General features: G+C 41.5%; 1 protein-coding gene across 1 annotated transcript in view; it reads left to right on the top strand.

Annotated features, from left to right (window-relative positions):
- Window positions 1-22,090, top strand: part of CARNMT1 (carnosine N-methyltransferase 1) — a 30,757-nt gene extending 8,667 nt beyond the window's left edge. The window contains exons 4-8 of the mRNA XM_065406673.1: window positions 10,381-10,521; window positions 17,527-17,705; window positions 20,096-20,209; window positions 20,874-20,977; window positions 21,280-22,090. Of these exons, the coding sequence (XP_065262745.1) occupies window positions 10,381-10,521; window positions 17,527-17,705; window positions 20,096-20,209; window positions 20,874-20,977; window positions 21,280-21,396 (655 nt within the window). The 3' untranslated portion in view covers window positions 21,397-22,090. The remainder of the gene's footprint in view (window positions 1-10,380; window positions 10,522-17,526; window positions 17,706-20,095; window positions 20,210-20,873; window positions 20,978-21,279) is intronic.
- Window positions 22,091-22,345: the final 255 nt, after the last annotated feature.

The following is a 22,345-nucleotide window of genomic DNA, read 5'->3' as shown; positions in this document are numbered from 1 at the left end:
ACATCCTTGCCCACTCTGTAGAAAAAGAAACTTGTATGGCAAAAAAGGATATTACTAACCTGGTTTCTCTTTTTGGATGTTGGTGGGGAACAGCTGATTCCCTTCAAAGGAGGCATTAAGTTGTTAAAATATGGAAAGGAATGCAAGGTGCCCCATCTGAGCAGAGTGCAGTGTTTTAGGTACTCTTGCTGTTTAATATGGGGGCAGATGGTGTTTCCCCTTCCTCCCATCAGAGTTGGTTATAGAAGGTTGGGGAGTGGGAATCTTAGAGATGTTGGAAGCTGAAAATTAAAATTTGTTTATCTTTGCTTCTAATGGGAAAAGCAGCCACGTGATCTTGTGATCATACCAATGGGTAAAACTTCTGGCTAGACGTAGAAAATGGGACTGTTATCTAACTATATACAGAGTTAATAACTCTTAAACTTTCAAGCATGGCCATGTGTCCTCCTGGAATTCTCTTTTATGGTGGTCTGCTCTAAGTGCACTTTGAGGATGAAACTCTCTGGTATGAACGTGACCTCTCACCTAGAAAATTATATTTAAGGAATGGTTTCAGAGTGGTAGCCTTGCTAGTCTGTATCAGCAAAAACGAGGAGTCCCTGTGGCAGTTTATGCCCAAATAAATTTAGTCTCTAAGGCCAGGTCTACACTACCGCGGTAGTTCGACGGCTGGCAATCGAAGTTCCGGGTTCGATTTATCGCGTCTGGTCTGGACGCGATAAATCGATCCCGGAAGCGCTCGCCGTCGACTGCGGTACTCCAGCTCGGCGAGAGGAGTACCGCGGAGTCGACGGGGAGCCTGCCTGCCGCGTGTGGACCGCGTCTGAACCGCGGTAAGTTCGAACTAAGGTATGTCGACTTCAGCTACGTTATTCACGTAGCTGAAGTTGCGTACCTTAGTTCGAATTTGGGGGTTAGTGTAGACCAGGCCTTAGGTGCCACAAGGACTCCTTGGTATTGTCAACAGATTCACCTAGATGTCAAATGTGGTTATGGGGAATATATACACAAAGTTGAACGGTTGTCAATATGAGAACTGTCAGGATACAATGAGTCACCGTTTAGTTTCTTTTAAAATTTGTTTTGCTAGAATTATACATGCAGTACATAGTTAGAATAATTTGTATTGGTTCACACACTTCAGTGTTAAGAATAAAATGGATGGGAGTTCTATAAGGTAGCACAGTTGTCTAGACAACGAACAGGAGGATCTGACATAGCTGGTTTCATATTTTATCTCTTAAAGAAATGCCCAAGCCACATTGACAGCTCGTTTATAGCTCCATGCACTCAGGTATTGTATCATAATTTGTTTTCTAGTCTCATATTGGGCCAGATTCCAGCCCTCACTGTGGCCCATACGTAATTCCTTCAGCGCAGTGCAAAGGTATGTGGCCCTATACTGCCATTCTAAATGGCCCCCATTATAGGATCATGCTGTGTGGCAGAGTGGAGATGCAAAGAGCAGGAGAGGGATTGATGACACACTATACCTGTAATTCTGGGATGCAGAACAGCTCCATTGGCAGCTGTAAATTAGAGCAACCTCATTGGTGGGACATACTCTTATTCCTGGAGTCACTCCAGTATCCTGAGCAGCCCAAAATCCAGGAGATGAAAGGATGTAATAAAAGCACCTCTGCCCCTCCAGTCCTCTTGAGCTGTATCTTGCATTCTGTGTTTCCTCTGAAAGGATCAGCGTAGAATCTGGCACATTGTCTGTAAAATAGCCAACACATCTTGAAAACATAAAAGTTGCATAAAATAAAGTCCTCCTGGACATGTAATGCATTTTTTTATTTATATTTGCCTGTATACATTCCTAATTCCAGAACCTTGAAAAATCTCTACTTCATTGGTCCAGACCTCTGATCATAGCTTCCATCACATAGCTACTAGTGATAACATAATACAAAGACATGTTTCTGTGTCTCAGTAAGTTGTAACTCACAATAATTCTTATGCAAAAGCATGATGAAGGTTGAAAACAAATGCACTGAGACAGTTCACTTTATCCTGTGTATTGTCCACAAACTAGATTTGTGCTTTCTTATGTTATCTCCTCTCTCATTTTATGACATTTCTCTCCACCTTTACAGTGGCACATAGAGATCAATTTCTCACAATCCAAGGACTGAAGAAATGCTTAACCCTTAAAAGTTAGCTAACATCAGTCCAGTCATTGGCTAGAGCTCATTCACTTAGGTGCAAGGAATTTCCTCAAAATCTCTATCACCACCACTCTAGTTCTTGGATGGAGTACATCATCTCTGCCTTAGTCCCAGTCCTTGTTACTGGCACTGATAGGTTAGTAGTTTATAGTGTTAGTTAGTGATAGTTAAATTTTCTTTTTAGTGTTTATCTTTTTAAACACTTCAGTTCCTGTTCTGAGTACTGTTACCATTGCCAAGGCATGCCTCAGTCACCAGGATACGAGCCCTGCCGCTCCTGCAAGAAACCAGTGCTAGTGAGAGACACCCTCCCCCCCAAGTTGCCTGAAGCGTGATGGGGAGTTGCATGTCAGGGATTGGTGTCAAATTTGCAGGGATGTTAAACTAGAACCAAGAAACACAGGGAGGCCAGACTTTAATTTCTCCTGATAGTCAGCTCTGCGCCCACCATCTCAGAGACTTCCTGCTTCGAATGGGTGCCAAAGCACTTTGGCTTCAGTGAGGAGTTCTCCACCTGTATTGGCTGAGTCCCAGCACTGATTGTCTTCCTCGGAGCTGAGAAAGAAACATTGCAAGTTGGCCTCCAAGGACTCAAGGTCAGTGAAAGGAAGATCCCCTGTATTGAAGGCTGGCAGGCATGCAGACAATGGAAATAGTCAATTTGAAGCTGAGACCATCAACTCCTGCACAGGCATTATTGAGCTAATCAGTGCAGTCTGCTTCAACCCACCAACTGGAGGCTATCCCTGTGCCATCAACTCAGGAGGCATTTGCTGTGACAAGGGACTTGTTCAGCCTCTAGGTACCAGTGTTGCTCATGGTACAGATGTCTTTTAAGATGGTACCGACAACTGCCGGTCACACTTTGCCAGCTACTACAATATTGTGTTCAATACTGTGGGCATCTCTGGATATCTGAATGTCTGATCATACAGTGCTGTGAAGAGGAAAGCCAGCGATGATTTCTCCAGTACTTTCGTCCGCAGGCTCCCAACGCTGATCACAGGCACCAACAGGATCAGCCCCCCAGCCTTCATTGGTCAGAAGAGGATGATTTATCTTCAGACTAAAAGGTCTGCTCATACGTCTCACAGTCATGTCGTGTACCTTGCCGTTTCCCTCTGAGGGCTTACCACTCCTTGTATCCAGAGTAGGGCCCTTCCAGGCCAACTGTAGGGATCCATGGGCCAAAAGTAATTGGAGTTCCTGGGCTTTACCAGTGGCCATCCTGGAACGCTTTGGGATTCCCACTGATGTCTGGGTATTCTCCATGCCCACCCCCTTCTGTGATATCAAGTAGGTGTTAAGAACCATCCCACTAAATACACCAGGAGTCCATGCCCAGTATGATGCTCAGTACCATGCAGGAAGACATTGCTCAGGTGACTCTCCTTTTGAAAGGCCAGAGGAGGCCCCACCTCAGCCAATTATGGCTTTGGCCTCTTCATTACCTGATGAGGCAGTGGTTTCGGATGACTATAGGGCCCACCAGGACCTTTTAAAAAGGGTGGTTTCTGCCTTGGATATCCCGGTGGAAGAGGATTGCATGTCATCCCACAAGCTGATTGACATTTTAGCAACTGCTAGACCTTCTTGGGTGGCACTCTGATTAATGTAGTTATCTTGGAGCCCACCAAGGTTCTGTGGCAGACTCTCTCTTTCCTTCCCCCACATCAAAGTGAGTGGAGGGATAGCTCAGTGGTTTGAGCATTGGCCTGCTAAACCCAGGGTTGTGAGTTCAGTCCTTGAGGGGGGGCCACTTAGGGATCTGGGGCAAAATCAGTACTTGGTCCTGCTAGTGAAGGCAGGGGGCTGGACTCGATGACCTTTCAGGGTCCCTTCCAGTTCAATGAGATAGGTCTCTCTCTCTAGGGGTGTGTGTGTGTGTGTGTGTATATATGTATATATATATATATATATATATATATATATATATAGCTGAGCGCAGATATCATGTACCCTCATAGAAGATTAGGGTTGAAAGAGACCTCAGGAGGTTATCTAGTCCTCAAAACAGGACCAATCCCAACTAAATGATCCCAGCCAGACCTTTGTCAAGCCCTCTCCAAGGTTTGAGCACCTCTACACCCACCTCTCTCAGGAGTTGCTGGTGGTCTCAGCCACCAATGAGAAAGCACCAAGAGCAACAGCTGTCTACCTTGCAGTCAAAGGCTGCTACAAATCTTGACCTGTTGCAGAAAGCTTTATTCGATGGTTGGCCTGCGTTTCAGGATTGCTAACTGCAGGGGTTGTTAGGGTGCTAGGACTTCAACTTCTGGGGTATGGTATATTAAAAAGAGACAGATGGCCAAAGAATGCAAGACAGGAATTTCTTGCCTTGTTGAAGAGGGTAAATTAGTGGCTAGAACCTCACTTCAGGTGGGGGTGGACGCTGCTGACTCTGCTGCTAGTGTCACGGCATCAGCCATTATGATTCACAGATGTTCATGTCTCCAGTCGCCAGGTTTCCCTCGAGATCCAACAGACCATACAAAACCTTCCTTTTGAAGGGTTGTCGCTCTTCTCTGAGCAGACTGACAGGCTGCATAGCTTGATATTCGGGCATTTAAAAGCAGTTTTGTCCTCAGGAACCACTTCACTAGTTGCTTTCACTCCTCACCACCATGATCCAACGAGGAAAAAGAATAGAGGTTATTGGAGACTTCCCCCTTCTTCTGCAGCAGCTTCTAGCTCATCCAGACAGACTAGGAGTTCTAAGCAAATATTTTGATGTTTATGTCAAGGACAGCATAGCACCTTCCATCATGCCAACCTATCCTACCCCTCTGTTTACCAGCCTGCTATGTACCTGCTCAAGTGCTTGGTCTCAAATCATTGCAGACCAGTGGGTCTTAAGTACAGTGGAATTGAAATACACCCTTTAGTTCATTTCTGTCCCCCCTTTTCCAAGCCCAGGGTGACCAGATGTCCTGATATTTGGGGTTTTGTCTTAGCTAGGCACCTATATACCACCCACCCCATTATGATTTTTCACACTTGCTATCTGGTCACCCTATCCAAGCCCCTTCCCAGTCTCTCTTCAGGGACCACTCTCATGAGGAAGTTCTGCTTTGGGAGGTGCAATCTCTCCTCCATTTGGCAGCCATAGAGGAGGTTCCGCAGTTACTCATAGAAAAAGGATTTTATTCCTGCTATTTCCTGATCCCAAAAGCAAAAGGATACCTCAGACCCATACTAGACCTGCGATAGCTCAACAGACCTCTCTGGAAAAATAAAGTTTTACATTGAGACTGCTGAACTTGAATTAATATGCAAATTAGATACAATTAACTTCAGTTTGAACAGAGACTGGGAATGGTTGGGTCATTACACTAATTGAATCTATTTCCCCATGTTAAGTATCCTCACACCTTCTATGGGTCATCTCGATTATCACTTCAAAGGTTTTTTGTTTTTTCTCCTGCTGATGATAGTTCATCTCAATTGATTGGCCTCTTACAGTTGGTATGGCTACTTCCACCTTTTCATGTTCTCTGTATGTATAAATATCTTCTTTCTGTGTGTTCCATGCTATGCATCTGATGAAGTGGGCTGTAGCCCATGAAAGCTTATGCTCAAATTTTTTAGTCTCTAAGGTGCCACAAGTACTCCTGTTCTTTTTGCAAATACAGACTAACATGGCTGCTACTCTGAAACTTACATTGTCATGTTGTCTTCCATTATCTCTTCCCTGGAGATGGGTATGCTGCCATCAATTTGAAAGACTCATGTTTTCATGTGGCAATACATCAGAGCCCTAGGAAATTCCTGAGATTTGTGGTCAACCAAAGCCATTACCAATTTGCATGCCTACCGTTTGGCCTGTTCAGCTCCCTAGGTGTGTTCACAAACTGTGTGGCAGTGATGGTGGCATTCCGCAGAAAATCAAGATTTCAAGTTTTTTCCCTACCTGGACAATTGGTTGGTGAGAGGCCAGTCCAAGACTCAGCTGCTGTCCAGCGTGACTGTCATCCAGTCTATCTTTGATACACTAGGGTTGCTTATCAGCACAGAGAAGTCAGTCCTGTCTCCAGTGCAAAAAATAAAGTTCATAGGAGTAGACTCATAGACTCATAGACTTTAAGGTCAGAAGGGACCATTATGATCATCTAGTCTGACCTCCCGCATGATGCAGGCCACAAAAGCTGACCCACCCACTCCTGGAATAATTCTCTCCCTTGACTCAGCTGCTGAAGTCCCCAAATCGTGATTTAAAGACTTCAAGTCGCAGAGAATCCTCCAGCAAGCGACCCCTGCCCCATGGTGCGGAGGAAGGCGAAAAACCTCCAGGGCCTCTGCCAATCTACCCTGGAGGAAAATTCCTTCCCGACCCCAAATATGGTGATCAGGGTAGTCTTGGACTCTGCAGAAGCCAAGACATTTGTCCCTCAATTACAATTCCAGATGATGCTGGCCATCCTTTTAGACCTGAAGAGTCATCCCACCATGACAATATGAAATTGCCTCAGGCTTCTGGGGCGTATGGCCTCATGCATTTATGTAGTCCAGCATGCCAGGCTCCATCTCAGGAAATGGCATGGATGGATGGCTTCAGTTTACTTGCCAATTCATCACCCTCTAGACGTGGTAGTGCAAATGCCCACTCAAATTCTGGCCATGCTGGGCTGGGGGACAGACCCCTCTAGTGTGTGTCTGGGGTGCCATTTGCTTCTCCTCAACCAGCTTTAACCCTAGTTACAGATGCTTCTGCCCTCAGGCAGGTCTCACTTGGGTTCTCTGCAGACAGAAGTTTTATGATCTACACAGGATTTAACTCTGCAAATAAACATCGGAGAATTGAGGGCCATTCGACTAGTTTGTCAAGTCTTCCTTCCTCATATCAAGAGAAGTCTACATGTACTTACAGACAAGGAGGACCTTGTTCACTGTGCTATGCCAAGAGTCATTCAGGCTGTGGGACTTGTGCCTCGCCAATTTTAATCAACCTCAGATCCTTTCACATTTCAAGTGTGAAGAATGGTCTGGCAGACTGGTTAAGCAGATCATTTACCAGTCATGATGAGTGGTCTGTCCATCAGGACATTGCCACATCCATTTTGTGGCGGTGGGGGACTCCCTATGTAGACTTCTTTGCAACATAAGTCAGCAGGAAGTGTAATTGGTTTTGTTCTCAACAAGGTCACAGTCCTGGGTCCCTCACGGACACTTTCCTGTTGCCTTGGGCAAGTGTGCTCCTGTATGCATTTGCTCCACTCCCACTCATACCAAGAATATTGTTGAAAATGAGGCAGGCTCATGCCCAAGTCAAAGTTACAGCTCCAGCGTGATATCAGCAATGCTGGTTTTCCACTCTGCTGTACCTCTCAGTCAAAGATCCGCTGACTCTACCACCAGATCAAGACCTGGTCTCCCAGGACCACAGTTACCGCCTCCTCCCCAACCTTCAGGTCCTCCACCTGTTAGCCTGGATGCTCTGTGGTTAATGCCCCAGGAAGAGGTTTGTTCAAAGGAAATTCAAAATCCACTTTTAAAGAATAGGAAACCATACACTAAGTATACTTATCTGATGAAATGGAAGCGATTCTCCATCTTGTCCCACTAGAAAGGGGTTTCCCAAGTCCAGTTTCCACTACATCATATTCTGGGCTATCTGTTGTTCCTGAAACAATGTCTGGCTGTTAGTTTCGTTAAGGTTCATTTAGCAGCTGTTTTAGCTTTCCACACTCCAATTGATTATTCTGTTTTTTCCCCAACCCTATGTCAATAAGGTTTTTGAAGGGTTTGGAAAGGTTGTACTCTCAGGTAGAGGATCCTGTTCCCCCTTGGGACTTGAGCTTGGTGGTGTCAAAACTTATGGGTGCTCCCTTTGAATTGTTAGCTATATGTTCCTTATTGTGTGTCTCAGGGTACTCTTTTTGGAGCTACTCACTTCTGCCAGGAGAGTAGGTGAATTGTATGCTCTGTCTTCTCCGTACGCTGTCTTCTACAAAGACAAGGTTTATTTAGGTCCACATCCAAAATTTCTTACTAAGGTGTGTCTCCTTTTCATATCAGTCAAGCAATGTACTTACCTTCTTTCTTCCCGAAGCCTCGTGCTCATAAGGATGAAGAGAGACTCCATGCTTTGGATATCAGGAGAGTGTTAGTGTTCTACTTGGACAGGACTAAACAGTTTAGATCATTCTCACAGTTGTTTGTGGCAGTTGCAGACAGGAGGAAAGGTCTCCCAGTCTCTCCTCAAAGGATCTCAACTTGAATATCCTCCTGTATATGCTTGTGTTATGACTTGGCCAGTGTAGCTTCACTAAGCAGAATACAAGCACATTCATCTACATCACATGCAGCCCCTGTGGCTTTCCTAGCTCATGTGCCTGTCGTAGACATTTGTAAAGCAGCAACTTGGTCTTCAGTGCATACCTTTACCTCACATTGTTGAGACTCAGCAATCTAGAGATGATGCCATATTTGGGTGTGTGGTCATCCAGTCCTTATTCAGGTAGGCTCCAAGCTGGAGGTGGGATCGAACTGCTTGTGAGTCACCTAAAGTAGAATGGATATGTGCAATCACTTGAAGAAGAAACAGTTACTAACCTGTTTCGTAACTGTTGTTCTTGGACATATGTTGCATGTGTCCATTCTACCATGTGTTACCCTCCATATCATTCTCTCCAGTAAAAAGGAACTGAGTGGATTTGGCGTGGCTCCACCCTGTATACCACCCTGCATTAGCGCAGGGCAGCAGATGGGTACTTCTGAGGGGAAACTCTCCAACAATGCACTGGGCGCACACACCTGAAGTGAACAAGTGTTACAGAACGGGTTTGTAATTTTTTTTTTTTTTAAGGTGGGTGATGTAATATCTTTTATTGAACCAACTTCTGTTGATGAGAGAGACAGAAGCTGGTCCAATAAAAGATATTACCTGACCGACATGGCTATCATTACACTGCATACATGATCTTTTTTAAAGAAGACAGTCTTTAAAGCTGGTCAGCACTTTCTTCGCTGCCTTCTGGATTTGTCTCTTGAAAGCCAGTCTTTCCAAAGTTAGCTGACTTTCCCCACTCCTCTTTATCTTTTGGAAACATGGTAATGCCAACTCTTTGTGCCCATTCTGGCCACCTGGTTCTCAATATTCTGAAGACTGCATTTCATTTTCTCCCACCTCCACATCTTGAAAATTAGGGTTGTGTTGTCCTGCATATCAGTCGGATGCTGTTTTTAAGTGTCTTAGTTACATCTATGTAATGACTTCTTGACTTAAAGGTGACTTGCAAAGGGGGAGGAAGAAATTGAGTACACACTATTTTTTGCTTTATAACATATAAAAGAGGCCTGAAACTTTCTCCCCCTTCCTTCCTCCCTCCCTCAATTTTTGTCTGCTTGTTCTTTTCTAGAAACATCAGGAATATCAAGGCTTAGCTTTTCTGTTTTTATTGGTAGATTCCCTGCAGTGACGTAAATAAAGTCTGAAAAAGCTCCCAAATCCATAATCAAAGGGGGTGCTGAATGTAAAAAAAGTGCTTGAGTTAAATATATTAACAGACAATTTTTAATCATCTGAATACTTCCATGTCAATTCATATGATTTCATTTGTTTTATGTTTCTGATGTCAAACCCTACTAGGTCTGCAATTGTCCATAGTCCTTAAGGAAAAGCACTCTTTTAGGGTAAACAAGACCTGAATTTCTAATATTTAAAAACTTAGTAGGTTGTCACTGTGCATCAAGAGAAGGGGGAGGAGGGGCACGGGGCACAAACCCATTTTTTAATTTTGCATGTCACCTTTACAAACAAATACAATTGTTTTTTACAGGGATGGTCTAAAAACTTAAGAAAACTATTTGAAGAATAGCTGTCTTTTAATTTTGTATTACACCGCAACTAAGTGTGAATTATTTTATCTTTTATTCGGTGTGAATGTTGTTTTTCACAAATCAGGTTTTTGCCTATAAATTTTTTTAATATGACAAAAAAAAAGAAAGAAAGAGAAAGAAAGAAAAGAATACTCTAAGAGATTCCATAACTTATTCTGTTATAGTATGATGGGGTTTTTTTCCCCCTGGGGCACCTGTTCACAACAAGTCTGATTTGTCTACAGAGAAATCCTAACATTTAAATGAAAATTCTTATTGAATTATCTCTGTTTAAATATATGAAAACCACAGTATTTAGCCAGACCCATAGACATTCTATTAAGACATATTGGATAAAGGATTAACTACTATTTTTGTTTTGTTGCAGGGATCTCTCCAAAGTTAATATCCTGGTACCTGGTGCTGGGCTAGGTAGATTGGCCTGGGAAATAGCTATGCTCGGTTATGCTTGCCAAGGAAATGAATGGAGCCTCTTTATGCTCTTTTCTTCTAATTTTGTACTCAACAGGTACTTAGCTTATATTTTACTTGCTGGTTGCAACCTATGTGTACTAGGGAGGCAAAAATCAGTGACCAATCCTTTAACAAAGTAATAACCAATCAAAATAAATTCCAAAATCCCTAATCTAGGTAACCAGATCTTTTAGATCTCTTGCTTTCATGTAAATGTCTGGAAGAGGGTAGGAGGGAGGAATGGGAGATTATTCCAAAATTTGACTTGGAAATTTATTATAGCCATACCTGTATGTCATAAAGATTGTAGAAGCAAGAATTGCCTTGTGGTTAAAGCACTGAACTGGAACTCAGGAGATCTGGGCTCAGCCACAAATTTCCTGTTTGAGCTTGAGTAAGTTATATAATTTCTATGCTTCTGTTTTAAATCTGTAAAATGGACGTACTTCTCGTCTCATAGAGATGTTGAGGATAAATTTGATTCATATGTTCAAGGAGTTCTGATACTATGGTGATAAGCACCAAAGAAAATTTGTAAATAAAAATAAAATAGGTTGCATTTATTACTAAAAGTTAAGGCAAATTTCCACAAGTATTTATTTATTTTTTATGTATACATTTTTTGTTGTTTGACAGAAAAATTTATTAATAGATGCCTCATTGCTATTAAAATATCAAAACACTTATTAGGCAATCTTTCTCATCCAGCAGCTGCGTACACCTTCTAATTACTCATAGGTTCACAGCGGTAGAATCCACTATAAATGTTAAGTTTAAGTGAGGCTATGATCAGAAAAAGTATCTTATAAGCATTACACCACACGTATAATTAGAAGCATGACATGTTGATGTCCCATGTTCATTTTCCATTAATGACAGATATTAGTCATGTTGCTGAACGCACTACTGGAAGGCGCTCGGCTTCTATGTTAATGAGCGCAGTATAAGAACCTATATAGAATAGAATTATTTCCATAACTAATCTTCAGTTGACAAGTCAAAACAATACTGAATCAGGAGTGCTCCAATCTTTCTTTATCCAAGTGTCAAGCTGCTTTCTGTTTTGTACCTCACCAGCTATCTCCAACAATACATTATCTGAAAAATGATATGAGCAGGAATCTGGTGCCGTTTTTAGTCAGTTTCTGGCTAATGCTCTAAATTTCATTTAGAAAGATTTCACTGCAGAAGCTCTAAATTCAGAGTCTGTTCCAGCAAGATTATAAAAGCTTCACATATGAAGTGAGTTGCTAACCATTTTTTTATTATTCAATATTTTCTCTTTTGGTACTTGCATTTTTATTTACTGACTTTTAAAAAACAAACAAACCCTAGTGCTTAATTTAGTAAAAAGGACTCTTATGGATTATATCTAGATTTAAAGTGTAGATAGCATTCCTCTCTTTTCCTTTGTCCATGTCTTGTTTATCACATTTTGGGAAAAAAAAAAAAAAAGTTTCAAAAACATGCTGGTAATGTAGGTAGTTTTTGATGGATACTAAAATCCTATCTAATTGTTTGCCTTTAGCATCTACTCAGACCACTTCCATACTTCTAAACTGATATGGACTATTAATGAGTAATTAAAATCACATTCCTCTCTAGACATGCTTGCCATCAAACACTTGGTTCAGATTTGTATTTAAGTGAATGAAGTTAACATTTGATTCAAAAGCATTATTGTATGCAAATTTAAGAACCATGGGAATTTGATGGGGAAGCGGAGAGAGAGGAGTGGTTGGCTATTATCACAGTCCCAGAAAGGAAATAGCCAATCCTACTACCAATGAGCTGTTTAGAGGGAGAACAGAAGGTGGATTTGGTGGGTGGGGAGATATCAAGATACAATAGTTGTTCTTATCCAGAGTTGGAATGCCAGTAAGTATATGGAAGGATATCACTTTTTTTTTTTATCTCCCAAGGTTCAAAAGGAACCAGATGGCCAGTAGACTGACTCATCTGTCTGAAGTGACACATACCTGTGAAAACACTTAATACTTTGATTCTTATACTTACAATTTTTTTATTTTATTTTATTACTGTAGCACCCAGGAACCTAGTTATGGACCAGGACGCCACTGTGATAGCATTGTACAAACATAGAACAGAAAAATGGCCCTTGCCCCAAAGAGTTTATCGTCTAAGGTTGTGTACACACTGCAATTAAAAACCTTTGACTGGCCTGTGCCAGCTGACTTGGGCTCAGGCTAAGAGGTTGTTTAATTGCGGCATAGACATTTGGGCTTAGGCTGTAGCCTGAGCCACGTCTACACTGCAATTAAACAGCCCCTTAGCCTGAGTGAGTTGGCACAGTCCAGCCGTAGGTCTAATTGCAGTGTAGACATACAAGTATAAATGAGCCAACAGATGTATACGTACAAACGGGAGAGGAGGGAATAAAAGGAAATAATTACTGTGTTGTTCATCATGATAGGCAGTGATATCTGGTGGTTGGGAGACTGCTTATGTTCAGTATTTCCACTTTTATCATTCATAAATGAGTAATCTCTCTTAGATGTGTAGATTTCTTGTGTTGGGTTGAGACCCCTAAATGCAAAGTCCTCTCCCGTATAAAAATCATAAAAAGGTCTGGAAAGGACTTCAAGAGGTCATCTAGTCCATCCCCCAATTAGTTATGTGGTATAATTAACATATTCTGTAACCCACTGGGTTTTCAAGTAACGTCCCTATGGGCGTTCCATTCTAAGTGTGCTTGAGCCTCCTGCGCCTTTGATCGGAGATTTCTCGTAGTAGTGTCCGTTCAGCCTGCACATGCATGTTACTTAGTCTCATGCTCTGTGCTGTTATATAGCACTGCGCGGGTGAACCACCTTCAGTTCCTGCTCAACCTTCTCAGCCTCAGATAGAGCCTTAGCAGTTGTCTGTGTTTTTACCTCCACTGTGTCCCATGAGGGTTTTTTTTTAGTAGTTAGTACTTAGTAGTAATTTTGGCTGTAGTAGGGAATATATATATATAGCTATTTTTCTTAGTACCCTTTAGATAGTTTCTCCCCTCCTGTGAGTTTGATTTTTCTCGGAGGGCATGCTGGGATCTCCTGGTCTCAAATGTTGCCTGTCGTGCCAGGAGGCAATCCCAATGAGTGACGGTTAGTCCTGGTGCATCTGTTGTCTCAGAGAATCTCCTGTTTCCCAAAAGTGCTGTCTGGCATTAAAATCTAGAGCCAGAAAAACAGAGAGATCAAACTTCGACTCCTCATGATGAAGAGCTCACTGCACCTGGCCTCTGCCCCTCGCCAGGGGACTCCCTGTGTACACCAGTCTGTGAATAAGTCTGCTGCCTTCACTGTTTCTGAACTGCGCTCCTTGAGGGCATCTAAGAGGAAGACCCAAGATTCCTCCCATAATATTCACAAAGACTGTCCCTCGAGATTCTTCATGTAGCAAATCTGCCTCTAAGAAGTTGTGGTCTCGGATGACTCCTGTACTTTAGCACCCATTGCTTTCTGACCTGGTACCCACAAGGCTGCTGATTCCTCAGGTACTGTCAAACCTGAAGACTGTAGAGAAGAGGTCCCCAAACTGTGGGGCATGCCTGCTGGGGGCAGGGACATGGAGGAACGTGGGGGGGGAGAGGGGAGAGAGTGTGGCTAGGGCCCAGGCCAGCCCCCAAAGGGGGTGGGGAGGGAGAGTCACCTAGCTCCTGGCCCTGTGCCTGGGGCCCTGGCTGCCAGCCCAGCCTCCTTACCGCTGTCTGCACATTCCACCACCCACCCACCCCCAGAGCCACGGCCCCACTTCCAGCCAGGGCGCAGATGGGTAAAGGGGGGTGTGACCCTGAAAAGTTTGGGGACCACTGCTGCTGAGTCTTAGGTTCCAGGAGGTCGGTGATACTATCAGTGGAGCAAGGCTTCAAGAAGAGCTCTCTCTTTTCTCTACCAGTACTGGAGAAGCGCACTCAGCTCTGTATTGTCCTCGGAGCAGTTGAGATTCATGGTACTGTCGACTCCTTCAGCCACTATTATTTCAGCGCAGACTATGGACATGGTACCGACAACACTTGGTATCACAGGAGTTTTGCTTTCTCTGTGACTTTGCTGTGTCCGAGATGCCCGACTCATCATTACATGGCTCCGATTTACTCCTATTACTGAGGACTTCTAGATCTCCAGACATTCACCCAGTACTGACGGTTTCATCTTTCTTCCAGAACTCCACAGCTACAGAGTGATTTGGAAGAGGATGATTCTGATGAAGATCTTACCTCAGTCTCCCAAATATCTCTGCAAAGCTTTCCCTCTGTTCCTATTGAGGCTCTTTTCCAGAGATGTCTGAGGAGATTGGTGTCACTTGTCAGAAATGGCCCCGACCACTGTTTCGCTGGTATGAACACCCATGGATGCCTCCACCCATGCCATGTGCACCACCTCTTTGGCCATACTGGGACCTTTGGGCAGCCTATCATCAGCAATTTTCTAGGCCTTGAGAACCACTACTCACAAAGATAGAGTCATCACCCTCCCTCCCTAGGAGACCAGAACTGCAGGAAGAAACCTTTTGAGGAACAGGAAGCTAGGGCTGATGAAAAGGTCTCTCCACCAGCCGACATCTCTTCTTCATCCCTGGATGAGGCAGCTATGCCACCTCTTCCCTCCCTGGTGGATGACTTCAAGCAGTTTCAGGAACTTGTCAATAGAATTGTGGATTCTTTGCAGATTCCTCCTGAGAGGTTAAAGAGCCACACCATAAGCTGCTTGACATCCTTCATACAGCTCCATCTGTTATCTTGGCTGTTAGAGGCCCTACTGGACTCTGCAAAGGTTATATGGCACACCCTCGCTACCTACATGCAAGGGAGCAGATAAGAAATATTCAATCTAAGGACTCCAAATTTTTATTTTCTCATCCCTTTTCTAACTCCTTGGTGGTTGATGCAGTTAATGAATGTGGGAAGCAGCACCATGCTAAATCTATGACCTACCACAAGGAGCATAAGCACCTTGACCTGTTGAATAGAAAATCGTATTCGTCAGTACTTTGCAGTTCAGAATCGCCAACTACCAGCTGTTAATGGCAAAGTACAATCGTACAAATTATGTCAAGCTGAACTGATTTATTGAGCATCTACTAACAGAACATAGAGAGTAATTCCAGCCAATTATTGCAGAAGGCCAGCTGCTCAGGCCTCTGCAGGCTCCCTCGATGATGCTGATACTACCACCTGTTGGATTTGTACAGCAGTAGTTATGAGGCGGGCCTGCTGGCTCCAGCTCTCAGGATTTCTAAAGCAGGTCGAAAATACAGTCGAAGACCTCCCTTTTGATAATACTAAATTATTCACTGACAGCATGGATGAATCTCTGTATACATTAAAGGACTCCAGGGCTACTTTACATTCTCCCAGGATCCATATAGCTGCCCAAAAGAGAGAGCTTAGTAATTTCCTGTTGGTGAAGAGATTTCATCCTGCCCAATTCTCGAGCTCCCCCAGATACCATATGAACCTCAGTGAAAGAGACAGAGGTTCCAGGGAAGAAAACCACCTACTTCTCAACCTTTACCACTCCTGGCAGGCTTGGGAGTCAATCACTATGGACAAGTGGGTTTTGGAGATCAACTCCATAGGGTACTCCATCCATTTTACTTCCCTTCTGCTTGCCAACACCCCTTTCCTGTCCCTCTTCAGGGACACCTCTCACAAGAACCTGCTACAAAACTAAATATGCTCTCTCCTCTTCTTGGGTGCTGTAGAATTGGTTCCTGTGCAGCACAGAGGGAGAGTGTTTTATTCCAGGTATTTCCTGGTATTTGGTATTTCCAAAAAAGAATGGGGGTTAGAGACCTATCCAAGATATAAGGCTACTAACACCTTTGTGAAGGCCCAAAAATTCAAACTGGTGACACTTGCAGCAATAATTCTATCACTGGACCAAGGGGATTGGTTCTTGGCCCTCAACCTTCACGACACACATTTCCATATTGCGATCCACAAATCTCACAAGAGTCCTACGTTTTACTGTTGGTCAGGACCATTTATAGTACACAGTGCACAGTTTCAACCTATTTTCTTCCCCAGCGGGCTTTTCAAAAATTGTCAGTAATAGGGGCATACCTCCGCAGAAAAGGAAATCTTGTGTTCCCTTATCTAGACAACTTCTGAAAGGTTGCTCCCTAGATGTAACTTCACGGGCATCTTGTGAAGCCACAGACCTCTTCCTCAGTTTGGGCCTATTATTGAACATTCAAAACGTCCACCTTGACCCCTGTGCAAAAGTTGGAATTCATAGGAGCGTGTCATTTTAGTCACTTTTTATAGTTGAAATAGTCTGGAAGGGTTTCATGTTACTTTGCTATGTGTTGGTCCACATTGCAGTGTACAGAAAGAGAAATGGCATGAGGCTGTTAAGATTAATTGCAGTACTGTAAATGTATATGCTCAAATGATATTAGTAAAACTGCCCAGTGGCAAATTATTTTACTTTGCAGATCTAATGAAATAATCTAAATACATACTTTTGTTTAAAGGATGACCTTTCAGAAAAATGTTTTTACTTTGCTGTGCCACAAAGTCTCTCTTATTCTGACTCAAGAAAGGCAACTCTCAGCAAGAATCTAGAATGAAAATAGGTATTCTTAGGAAAATATAAAAATAAGAAAGGACTTAAGTCATCACCCTTCTCTTTATTTATAAAATAAACAAGTACACTCTTCCATGACAAACAAATGGGAATTCTAATGGTTTAGCACAACAGAACATATGTAATGGCAATTTTCACTCATCTTGCAGAAAGAACTGTACTATTGGTTTTCTTTTAAGCTAGACATAAAACATGGTGGAAATACACTAAGCAAAAAGAAGACACCCCCCCCCTTTTCAATAAAACTGTGTGTTTTATTTGTCTTGAAGAAGTTGGAATAATAACCTAAGTAAAACCTACAGAAATACTTTATAACATCCCGATTAGCAACTAAATTCATCGTACATATTGTTGAAAATCAAATCATTTTATACTTACCAATTTTATTGCAAAACACCTACTTTTCTAAGTAATACGTGAGCAGTTAGTTGAAACTGAATCGTTCTGACTTTCATATTTTGCAGATGCTCTGAAATTAACTCTCATAAACTTTATCCCTGGATTCATCAGTTTAGCAATAACAGGAGATCTGCTGATCAGATACGACCAGTTTATTTCCCTGATGTTGACCCCCACAGTCTTCCTTCTGGTGCAAACTTTTCTATGACAGCAGGGGATTTTCAAGAAATTTACTCAGAGTGCAGTAAGTAGAGAAATTAGAGGTCAGAATTCATGAACACACTAAATATAAACCCAGTATGGAAGAATAGAATTCTATTTAAAATTAAAACCAAATTATGGCTTGGATCATTAAAGTAGGCACTAAAGTTGTATATTACACCTAGATTCTTCTCAACCAAAATGAGTTGAATTGAAAGAAGCAAAAGTTATACGTGTGCTCTAGCATATTTAAGTGTCTAAATTGTATCCTTGTTGTAGGGTTATATATGCTCTGTTCTTTTAATGAGAATGGTGATATCTTGGACAACTTCCAACACTGTGATCTTTCGTGCCTATTTTCTTTCCTTGAATTAGAAGAGTGATTGATGTTAAAGAAATGCACAATATAAACAGCCTATGCTTTTCATGGATATAAATGAAGTGAAGTCTAATTATTTATTGTTACTTGATTTAAAAATAGACAACATGGCAAATTATTACTAAAACAATTATTTACAAATAGATATTCATGAACTATCAATGACCAGTATTTCAAGGATGTGCAAAGGGATAATATTTATGAAAGATCACAATGTTCCTGTCAACATAAACATCCTTATTGTCATTTGTGAAATCTGTCTGGATAAATAATTTTTGTTGCAACTGATGAGGTAATTTTTCTCCCCTAATTCATGTACAGAAGATAACTGTACTTACTGTACTTAAATATTTTCCACCTCAGTTCCTAGTACTAGTAAAACTGGAAGTGATGATGGATTTCTTACTTTTATCTGGAGGTTATTTGTCTATACAAAGTACTAAATGACCAGCTGGTGCTATTCCTTCCTTGCACTTGGCATACATGTTTGAACCCACAATTATTCTCCTTGAGCTTGCAAGTTTTTGGCCTGCTTTTTTTTAGACCTTTGCCCTGCTAGACACTGGTTTCTTAAGAAGTAGTAATATCTTTTCCCACAGGCATAGTGGCTTGTAGTCAGCCCCCTGCTACTGTTCAGATGTTTGTAGCTCAAACCAGGGAATGAAGGCTGTTGTAAGTCAGAAATAAATCTAAAAATAATTTTTTTTAAAAATATTTATTTGAAGGTAACAGGGCCTAACCTTTCATAACTTCAGAGAATATGGGTAGATGGGAAAAGGAAATCTGCACTTCAAAAGACTTTCCTTGTATCTATGCAAAGCATTAATTTAAAGAAAGGTTATATACAATAGAAAATACAAAAGTAGAAATGTGTGGTTTTGGATAAAGATATTTCAAAGTGAAATCACCAAATATTTTGATGATGGGCAGCCTTCTGTTCTGGATTTTAAAAGTGCTAAAGAGGCCCAGAGTCCGGGTACATTTTTGTTTTCCTACTTTTGTGTACACAGTTGTGGTATCCATGCTCAAACAATTGAGTGTAAAATCAATTAAATTAAAGTATCAGCGCTTGAGCCTTGCTTAATGGAAATCTGGCCCTAAGGGTATGTGTACACAGTGGTTCTCAAACTTATTTGATCTTGTCCCCCTTCTTTGTATCTGTAGTAGTTTTACATCCCTGTTCCCGTCACACAAGTACATATGCCAATGTGTATGGCAGCAGTGCTTCGCTCAAATCAGTTTCAGCTTAGTTTTTTGCATGTCTCTCTTCCTCCCCCCTCCATGGCACGAGTGATCCATTGTAATAGGAGCAAAAGCAAAACTGTAGTTGTGGTCCGTGCTTACAATTAAATGCGCACACTGCATCGTAGCAGACAGATTAATGTACAGATGGCAACAACTTTGTATAATACTGTGCAAGTTTAATGGAAATCTCAAAATGCACAGCACCATGTAGAGTCAAATGCAGAGGAAACCGCTTTGCTCTAGTTATTCATTGCTGTGGGTAAAATGTCCACAGTAAAGCTTCTCTCACCCCCCTTCCCTTGGATGTATTCTGCCCCTCAGTTTGAGAACCTCTGATCTACACTGCAATTAAAAACCCAGTGCTGGCAGGGCTCAGGGTAACGGGCTGTTTAAATGTGGTATAGATGTTCAGGCTTGGGCTGGAGCCCAGGCTCTAGGACCTACAAGGTTGGAGAGTCCCAGAGCTCTGTCTGCAGCCTGACCCTGAATGTCTGCCCCACAATTAAGCAGCCTGAGCCCGTGTCACCTGTTACAGGCCAGCCCAGGGTTTTTAGTTGCAGTGTAGGCATACCTTTATTGCCCTGCTTTTACAGTAATACAGTATTATTGGTTTTCTTTCAATAAAATGTCAGGAAATATTTAACTTCTAGCCATTCTCTTCACTGTTAGCTAAAGCTGATCTTAGGTGTGACTAAATATCTATATATTCTGATACTAAATGCTAAATACAAGCCAAGTCTGAAGTCTTATACAGAGGATTGATGTTGCAGCCGATCATGTGCACTCGATAATGTATTTTCTTTGTACAGATATGTGGGACTGCATAGCAACCTGCTTCTTCATAGATACAGCGCATAATGTCATTGATTACATTGATACAATATGGAAAATTCTCAAACCAGGAGGAATATGGATAAATTTAGGTAAATTGTTCATCTTCTTGCTCTCAGTTCTATTGCCTGGCATGACCAATGGCCCCTGGTGAGTGGGAGGAGCAGTTGCAGGGGAAGTCCTGCTCAGCATTCATAGCCATGAAACCTTCAGCATTTTTAGCTACCCCATTCTCTCAAGCCTCTGCGCATGTGTCAACAGTGATTTTCAGATTCTTCTTATTCAGCCAAATCTGAGTGAATTTTCATAAGGAAACAAAATGCATCTCCCTGGCCTGAGGACTGCACCCTCCAAAGTGTCACATCCATACTCCAAAGCACTGAGGTGCTCAGTTTCTTAAATTCTTTAACCATTTCTTTTTAACATTGGCAAAACAATGTACTTTCCCCCCAATCTTGTTCTCTCAGATGGCTGAACCATTTGTTGCTGAAACTTTAGTTTGTTAAAGCTGTAAGCAACTGAAAACGGGCTAATAATGAAAAGCGGTAGACAACCTAATTACAGGCACGGCTGTCAGCTAGCTCTGCTTATTAGTTAGTTTTACAGCTCAGGGTGTCATATTTTTTTTTATTTGTTGATTTCATACTTATCCCAAATGCTACAGAGTTGACTTCATATAAAAGTTTAGATAAAAGTATACTTCTGACAATAAAATTGTTATTAGTGTTACTGAATCCCTTTATCTTTGTATTCTAGGTCCTCTCCTTTACCACTTTGAAAACCTGGCAAATGAACTTTCTATAGAATTGAGTTATGAGGATATAAAAAATGTTATATTACAGTATGGATTCCATCTAGAGGTACGGATAGATTGTGAGTAATGCTTATTGGAGTAGATGGGTCAACCAAAACTAGACATATTAGGGCTTTTCCTTAAATGTTGTTTAATATATATTTTTAACTTTTAAGATGCTTACATGTTTCTGTTGACAATTGTAGTTATATTTAAGCTGTCTGGTTTTTAATTCATTAAAGGGCAAATAACACTGACTGTAAACACATAACAGTGATGCCTGTTCAGAGGAGAAATACACATTTTGGAGGGAATTGCTTCAGGTGCTATTTCAGAAAATATTCTGAAAACTTCAATTTTTATTTTCAGGTGGAGAAAGAATCTGTATTGTCTACATACACTGTGAATGAACTATCCATGATGAAATACTACTATGAATGTGTGTTGTTTGTGGTTAGGAAACCAGAGTTGCAGTGTTTCAAATAGATTCTTCAGAAAAAATGCTGGAGATAATGCTAAAATTTACAACACACAATGGACTAGGTAATGACTGGATACAACCTCAAATCAGTGGTGCCTTGTTTATTCTTAACAGGAATTTGAGAGTGTCTATTTTCTTAATACCTGTATTGCTATCCAGATATATACTGTGCCATGCATATTTGTACTGTACTAGTGAAAATGGAAGAAAATGTACACATACACAGCCCTCATTCATCAGAATGCATACAAACATCCCATTTTCACAAGTATAAAACTCCTGTTTTAATGTCTGCCATGAGGTTGTCCTGATAAGACTGGTTTAATAATTATTCAACAGTACTGAAATCCAAAATAATTTCCCTTTTATCTGCAGCTGTCTGTAACATGCACAAGCTACAGCTCTCAGGATCTGTTGGAAAGGATGTACAATTCTGTGTTTGATATCAGAACTGGGAATGTTATTTCCACTTTTGATCTGAGGCTTAAAACAAAAAATGTTTGTGTATTCTCCCTGTTTTTAAACAAAATTCTAATTGTTTCCATTTTTCCTTGTGACCTTATGAATGTTTAGAGGTATAATACAAGCTCAGCCACAGTTTAGAGAAGGATTTCTTAACATCAATTTAAAAATAGAATATTTACAAAATCTGAAATTATTGAACAGTGCTAAAAAGTTTCTTGAAAGCTGCATTTATTGTCACTTAGCACTCCCAGGACCATTTTCTGTAGGACTGAAAATAGAAACAAAAGATAAAATATTTTAGAAACTATAAATTATAATTTTCTGGCCATGCTAAGCTTAGCAATCTATTCTAATAGTTTGTTGGCTTTGGTAATTTGAATATTGATATATGAAATCATAGTACGGAGTGAAGCAAAGCATCATGTCACAAAGGACCGGGAGTAAATTAACCTTGAAACAGAAATAAGACTTGGTCTGCTAATGCAGGAA

The sequence above is a fragment of the Emys orbicularis genome, chromosome 6 (assembly GCF_028017835.1).
Source record: "Emys orbicularis isolate rEmyOrb1 chromosome 6, rEmyOrb1.hap1, whole genome shotgun sequence".
Taxonomy (NCBI): domain Eukaryota; kingdom Metazoa; phylum Chordata; order Testudines; family Emydidae; genus Emys; species Emys orbicularis.
Note: the sequence above shows the minus strand (reverse complement) of the source record. Positions and strands in the feature narration are given on the sequence as shown.